The 7,813-nt window shown below is 45.1% G+C and overlaps 1 protein-coding gene across 1 annotated transcript; it reads left to right on the forward strand.

The window, feature by feature from the left end:
• The first annotated feature begins 3,551 nt into the window (after window positions 1-3,551).
• LOC117859542 (uncharacterized) lies at window positions 3,552-6,255 on the forward strand. The gene is made up of 7 exons (XM_034742668.2): window positions 3,552-3,811; window positions 4,236-4,297; window positions 4,382-4,704; window positions 4,799-4,923; window positions 5,095-5,549; window positions 5,617-5,701; window positions 5,775-6,255. The coding sequence occupies exons 2-7, from the start codon at window positions 4,262-4,264 to the stop codon at window positions 5,777-5,779; spliced, it is 1,029 nt and encodes a 342-aa protein (XP_034598559.1). The 5' UTR covers window positions 3,552-3,811; window positions 4,236-4,261; the 3' UTR covers window positions 5,780-6,255.
• Window positions 6,256-7,813: the final 1,558 nt, after the last annotated feature.

Here is a 7,813-nt window from a genome sequence, read left to right on the forward strand (position 1 = left end):
ATCCAACATACATCACTTCAAGAGCAATCTTATCAACAAGGAATGACTGCATGGATAGCATAAATATAAAAATGATTGAGCGTTTCCAAGGAGATGAGATGGTATATTACAGCTTTGATTCAGTAGAAGATGATCCTCATAACTACTATCCAACAGAATTCCTGAACACACTTACACCAAATGGACTACCGCCACATATGTTGAAGCTAAAAATTAACTGTCCCATCATATTACTCAGGAATATTGACCCAGCTAATGGACTTTGCAATGGCACAAGGTTGGTAGTACGAGGATTTCAAAAAAATTCAATTGATGCAGAAATAGTACTGGGATAGCATTCTGGAATGAGAGTTTTCTTGCCTAGAATCCCATTATGCCCCTCCGACGATGAGATGTTCCCATTTCGTCTTAAGAGGAAACAATTTCCTGTCAGACTAAGCTTCGCCATGACAATAAATAAATTACAAGGGCAGACAATACCAACAGTTGGCGTCGTGAACCAGTTTTCTCACATGGACAACTGTATGTCACACTTTCTAGGGCAACAGCGACAAAAAACATAAAGATACTGACAGGTCTACATGATGAAGAAAAGAAGATGAAGAAGAAGAAGATCAGTACAACTGAGACATACACAAAAAACATTGTGTATACAGAAGTCCTCACAAAATAAGTGATTATTAAAAGGAACATTCAGGATACATAGCTGCTACAGAAACGCACTATTATATTCATTTTAAAAGATAAATAGGATATATTTATGTAATATTTCACATTTGAAAGGAAACATAGACCGATAAGTCAATGAGAATGCAAGTGGAATGGTTGGTTTAGAAGATAAATGATGCAAGATGGTGCGCAAAAATCTTCCTCACATGATTAAAAAGTTACTGAACATGAGTACACCAATGACTAATTACTTGTACAATGAATGACAGATAGAATAACGAAAACTACAAAACCAATGTTGCCTCCTGAGCATAGAAATGCATATATAATTGCTTTAAGCATAAAACAGGACAAAAAGCCTTCGGTATAATGCGTATATAAACATAGAAGGCTAAAAAAAGGAATATTTCACAGAGTAGATTGCATCTGACTACTGAGATATCAAGATTAAATTACCAGAATAATAACGACTCTTAAGATCTTCAACACTGCGAGTAGTTGGAAACCTATATGCTATTAGTGACTCAAATTGCGGTCCACCTGGGGTATCAAAATGTAGTTTGAGGTGCCTGCATGAAAATGGCTCTAGAATCAAACAATGTATGCGCATCTGTTCTACTTCACTTCAACAAACTTAATACTACTGGATTGATTTAGTGACCTTATCGATAGGATCAGAGCGCTTCACATATGGGCTTTGAGTCGGTTTGGTTTCTTCCAGAAGGTCTGAAACGAATGTTAACTGTTTAATTCTATGTTGGTTCAAATAGTTTCACGTGCTCGAGAAAACAGTTTCACATGTTTATATATAACAGAGTGAATAAAGGAAACAAACAACCAACCAGGAGTTGGCCCAAAATCTGAAAGCCTTCTCATATTGAAGTCCATCACTTCTTGCTCCAATGGAAAGTCTTCATCAACTGGATCAAGATTCCCCAAGCTTCTTCCAGAGGAATGTTGCCTCCTCTTGAACCTGCTCAAGAACCATGGCATGTCCATGAGATTGCTTATCTTGGTTGATCGAATAAAATCAAAATTCTGCAAGTATGATAAACATCATTTTTCTTAATTAGAAAGCACGGCATAGAAATTTCCAAGGAAACCAGGTTAATCAAACCAAAATTACGCTGTTAACTTTACACCTTTTTGTGACAAGGCTAGATGCGTCCTTGAGCCATTCTGCTCCAAGCCTGAAATAAGCACACCATGGTGGATGAATGACTGAGCATTCCAATGCCTCCGCCACTACCCATGCCCATCCCTCCGTCTCCTCTCCCAAACCTTGTGAACCCATTTCTACCTTTCCCATACCCTCCTCATCCACCACCCCAGGTCCATCCCATGGGCTTCAAGCTCTTGCTGTAACTCAGTATCTTCCCTGCAGCAGAAGTTAACAAAAAGGATTCGCCAGCAGTAAGCGAAATGTGGCCAAGAACAAACAACCAATTGATTAGTTAACTGATTTGTAGAGGAAAAGAAATGGCTTGCCTGGGAAGCTTTTGTTGTTGGCGGTGGACTTGGGGGGCTCGCAAATGGGGGCCTCGAGAAGTGCAGCGACACGGGCGCCGGCTTCGGCTGCCTTAAGGAAGTACTCGTCGAGCTCGGTGGAGTTCTCGGAGAGGTCCTTGTTCTCGGCGCTGGCGCGACGGTGACCTCGCTAGGGGTGGTGGAGGTGGTGGTTGCCGTGACGATGGACGGGGGTGTGGCCACCGCGGCGGCGGCCGTAACGATTGGAGGCGCGGGCGCGATGGGCTCGTCAGCGACGGTGGTGGCGGATGACTTGAAGCCGCTCCGACGGAGCACCGTCCGCTCGCTAGGAAATTTTATCGAGAACTGAGAACCGAACCGATTAGGAACCTCGGTTAGGAACCTCAGTTAACCAAAATAACCGAAGTACCGGAGGCCCAGTAAGTCCCAACTTGAGTACTGCTTGACCTCGAGTAACCCTAGCTCCTGGCCTCCCTACCTGCGCCGCCTCCCCACCCGCACCACATGCGCCTGCCCCGGCACGCCCTCCCGGCGCCCCTGCTTGACTCCCTTCCCATTGTCCAAACCCTAATGCGGCGGCCTCCACGAATCCCATCCCCGTGACCGCCGCCACTTCTCCCTATCACATCACTGCCATACGCTCCTACACCGCCGCCGCCATGTCGCGGCAATCATCCAGGCCGTCTTCCTCCTCCGCCTCCAAGCCCCGGAAACCCTCTTCGTCCCATTCCCCTTCCCCTGCGATGGCGCCCAAGCCCAAGGTGGCGGTGGCAGCGGGGAGCTCCATGCGCCGGCGCATCCCGCTCTTTGACCTCAATTCCAGGGACGCCTCCGTCGCGCACGAGCGCCCCGGGTGCTTTCGCTTCCTCCTCCCCTCCTCCGCCGTGACCGGGTCGAGGTCCGGGTCCACCCTGCGGACCCCTAAGCACCCTGACCCCGAGGTCCTGACGCCGGAGAAGAAGGCGGACTCGTTGGGGCCACGTCATCGACCGGCGCGACACCGCCAGTCCACGCGTCGATCTTGCCCGAGGTGGCAGAGCCGCGTGCAGGTCCGCAATGCCGGCGTGCTTCGCGGCGGGCCACCACGTGCCACCGCAAGTGCCAGCCGCGGGGCATCCTGGCGATCACGGGGAGGGGCTGGCGAACAACCAAAATGCTGTGTAAACCTGTTCTGAAACTGATCGGTTAGTTCAGTTGTAACCGGAACTAACCGAAACCGAACTCGATCGGTTCCGAGTTTTTCGAAGAACCGATCCGGTCATAGTTAACTATAGAACCGAAATTCTTCAAAAACCGAAGAACCGATCGGTTCGGTTCGGTAAACCGAATGCGCAGGCCTTATTCCGACTCCGGCACCAGGCGCACCCCTCCGACTCCCGCACCAGGCGCACCCCTCCGACTCCCGCACGAGGCCGCCGCCCCGCCGCACCCCGCCGCCCGCCGCACCAGCCGCCCCGCCGCACCCCGCCGCCCGCCGCACCCGACCGCCGCCCTACGGAGGCGGCCGGAGCAGGCAGCGGAAGGGGTCGAGCGAGCAGGATCCGGGCGGGAGCCACCGACTAATGGAAGACGAAGCCATCAGCGCCCCCTCTGCGACCTTGGTCGACCAGCGGCGACCCTCCTGGTCTTCCACGCCCCACTCTCCTTCTACCAGGTACGCTCTACGCCGCCACCCTACTCCTAACCCTAGCTAGGCGGGGCTCACCGCTCTTCGCTTGCGATCCTCCTCCTAGGCAAAGACTTGGCTTGACTACTAGACTTGGACCTAGGCAAAGACTTGGCTTGACTACTAGACTTGGACCCTAAGTAATTTACATGCAGCAAGGATTATCCTAACAGTCTCCCCTTGTGCAATGGTCTTGGATCGATGTGGACCATTCCAATTCTTTTTTTATGAAAGACCATTCCAATTCTAGCACGCAGCTCATGGAATTTCACCCACCCTAATGGGTGTTGATGTAGTAGGCGCTGACCCTCCCATCCTCCAAGGAGGCCCTGATGAAGTGATACTTTTTGCAATTTTGGTTAATTCAAAATCTATTCATTATTAATACTCTTGAATTTGGAACAATATGCAGGTGCCTTTTCACTACTGATTGAAAATATGGATTCAGGAAAGGAGAGCCCTTACCCTTGGAAGGTTAAATATTTGAGATCAGATTTAGTCAATTATAACCGATTTGATGGTTTCTGTTTATACATAATCTGTTCTTTTCCTCTACAGGGTGAAAATAAAATTATTGATCAGAGAGAAAAAGGTGATGGCCTGAATCTTAACAAAGGGAAATATGTAATGTCTAATATCGAGTTTGATGTGTTGATCGACAAGAGGGAGGGTCTCAAGTTTCATAGTTATGATCTTTTGAGGAATTTTCACCATGCAAATGCTATCCCACTTTTGGATTACTATTATCAAGCTGATAAATTTGGTCGCCTAGTTATCCCCAAAGTCCATTTCTCTTTCCAATCGTGGTTTGAGAAGGAAGGAAAAAATCTTTTATTTGATGAAATGGGTCATATGACGGTAATGCTTGAAAATATGATAATGTGAGCCTTCTTTCTTGCATCTTGCATGTATTTAGTATATGTGTACTACATTTACTTGAGAATTTATCTGTTGTGTTTGTGTTTTTATATGCAGAGAGTACTGTGATCTTGTGGAGAGTTTGCTCAAGAAGAAATTGATTATCAAGAACTTTGATATGGACAATGTCTTTGTGAATGTATATGTTGGGGTGCCCACGCTATGTGTTCTACTGACTGAAGGTATTGTTAGCAGCAATCCATGTCCCCTTTGCCTATCTAAGTACTACTACTGTTACTCCAGCATATATAATTTATTGGAAATACACTTTTTTTGAAATAGTTTAGTTTGTAGATAGTAAACAGGAAAAAAAATCTTAATGAAGTTTCTCCATACCTTTTGATTTGTTGCAGTCACAGAGGTGGAATGCATAGGTGTACAGGACAGGAATCTTGCTTGGGATTGTCCCCGAAAGCTCATGGTTTGGTGTGAAAATCAATGCGATATAAAAATGGATAAGCTGACCAAAAGGTTCTGTAATTTTCTTGGCAAAAGCAATTGCAATGTCAGAAAACTAAAGAAATACCCTCACAATTGGGATGATGTGACCAAAGGAGAATATCTTATGTCACTAGTGGATTCTAACCACAGTCAAATGAGGTTTCTGCTGAATGATTCAGGCTTGACTTGGCCCTTTTCTGAAAATTTACCTCAGAGGTCTGATAATCTACCAGAGCTTCTGCAAGCAATTCTTGACTGGGATGAACTAGAGAGGAACGTGGGGCACAATATATTGGATTTCTTTAGCTATGTGATTGTGCTAAGAAACTGCTACAAGCACTTCGAGGATCTGCCAAAGAAGATAAAGGTAACTAACATAACGCAACTTCCACTTTTCTATAGGTGTATAGCAACACTAACATATTTTTTTATAGGATAAACTTATCAGTCGTAAGACTCTAATTGAATATATTGAGTTGTGGCAATCAGATTTCTGGATAAAAGTCTACGAGAGACTCGGTAAACTATCTACCCATCCCTTAGGTTGTAAGGTTTTCCTTTACATTTTTTGACTGTGGTCTTCAACTTGCAGGCTAGCCTTCATCGAAGAACATCTTACATTTTTAAGGGCATGTTATGATCTCGAGACTTTCTAGCCATGAAGTACCGGAACCCCCCAAGCCGTCCAGCTAAAAACTTGTGTGCTTCTCTCTTGACCTGTTACTCATCATGGTAGTTATTAGGGTTGTTGAGTAGACTACTGTTAGGCCCAGGCATGGCCATTGTTTAGACATTTTCCTTCGGTATCTGAACATGCCATTCCATGCAAATGTGCAATGCCTGCTCAGATACTCTAGCTGGGATCTGATTGCATTTTTGATCCAGCAGCCAACAAGTACTATGGTCAGCCACTATGAGTTCAGGGCTCCATTGCCATTTAAGCAATGCAAGTTCGACATCTCTCCTAGAGCCATCCCATTGTCTTGCAGATGTTTGTCTAAGTTGTAGAGAATGTTTGTGTGGCAAATTATGGAAACCAATTTGGCATGCTATAAAACATCTGCGCTTCTTTAGGTGTTGACATTGCTTTATTAGAATTCAAAGGAAGGAAAGAGAGATGCAAGAACTTGATTCCATCTTGCGAAAATGCACCGGCTATATATACACGTGAAAAAGGAGTTTTTTTAGTTCAAAAGGATCTTCCAAAATTACTGGAGACAGGAAATATATATTGCTTGTATCATGTGAAATTATCAGAGATAATTTAAGATTTGTTATATGGTAACATGTGCTACTCCATCTGATCATGTAGTTTTAGGTTTACTGTAAGTTAAAACCTTTTTAGCTTTGGTCATAAATAACAAAAAAATGCAACCCGTTTTTTGATGCAAGGTTGTGCTGCTAGACTAATCATGAAAAGTGTTTTTATATTATATAGCCTTGTCCATTTCGAATAATGTCTATTGGTAGTCAAATTTTCACTTTATAATCAGCATTAAACTGCTTATATTTGTTATAATATAAAAGCTTTGTTATGTAAACCAAGATTCACCTTGTAGACCATGTTGAGGCCAATAAGTATATGAAAGCAAATTCTTATGCACCGTCGGAACTAACTCAGTTACCCTCCCTACCCCCACGGGAGCAACTCTCCTATACCTCCAACGGCCCACGCGGCCCAAACCATACAGTGTGGGGACGGTCCACTCTCCGACTAGGAAATCCTATCCATCTTCCGGAAGATAGATAACTAAACATCAGTTATAGCCCAATAATTAGCTCACAACGAAGATATCTCAACATTTAAGATGAATTATCTCAACATTTTAGATGACGTAAAAGATGAATTATCTCAACATTTTAGATGACGTAAAAGAGTTGGTGAATGTCAAAAAAAAATGTTGAGTAAAAAATGTTGGTGAGTGAAAAAAAATTGGTGCACGTAAAAAATGTTGAGCAACAATGTTGGTGAATGTAAAAATGTTAGAGAAAAATGTTGGTCAATGTTAAGAAATGTTGGCGACAACAGATTTTTCTTAAAAAATATTGATGAATGCCAATAAATACTGATGGATGTTAAAAAAATGTTGTATATGGGCTTTAAAGATGATGAGTTGCTTATCTACTTTCCGGAAGATATATAGGAGAGTTGCTTATCTACTTTCCGGAAGATATATAGGAGCGCCCTTCTCCGACCTCCTGACCTCGGGGTCGGGCGAGGGAATGTGGTACTTCTCTGACCTCCCCGTGTGGGGGGCAGGAGCCGCGCCGTATCGGGGATAGCCGTCGGCCTCCCCTAGCGAGAGGAGCAGGCCAGGGCTGATGCATGCGAAGCATTAAATGTGCGCACACCGATGCGACGTGCACGCTCCTCCACCCACGTCCGACATTGTGCAGGGGCAGTGCGACGGCTATGGACCGACAGGTTGTCCCGATAAGCCTCACCCAAGAAGCCGCCTTTTCATCGCTTTGGTCAGCGGAGCCATTATGATCCGCACAGCATGCCATGGTGCACCCCCTAGCTACCTGCCCGCTGTCACATCCTAGGCACAGGATAGAGCCGTATATCATAGCTCATGCAGGTAACGAGTATGACATGAATTGGGTGGAATTGGGTGGAAAGCATCTTGC

The sequence above is a fragment of the Setaria viridis genome, chromosome 6 (assembly GCF_005286985.2).
Source record: "Setaria viridis chromosome 6, Setaria_viridis_v4.0, whole genome shotgun sequence".
Lineage (NCBI taxonomy): Eukaryota > Viridiplantae > Streptophyta > Magnoliopsida > Poales > Poaceae > Setaria > Setaria viridis.

Coding starts and splice junctions, on each gene's coding strand:
- LOC117859542 (XM_034742668.2), top strand. CDS start 4,262: ATGGATTCAGGAAAGGAGAGCCCTTACCCTTGGAAG. Junction 4,924..5,094: donor ATGTGTTCTACTGACTGAAG/GTATTGTTAGCA, acceptor GATTTGTTGCAG/TCACAGAGGTGGAATGCATA. Junction 5,550..5,616: donor ATCTGCCAAAGAAGATAAAG/GTAACTAACATA, acceptor ATTTTTTTATAG/GATAAACTTATCAGTCGTAA.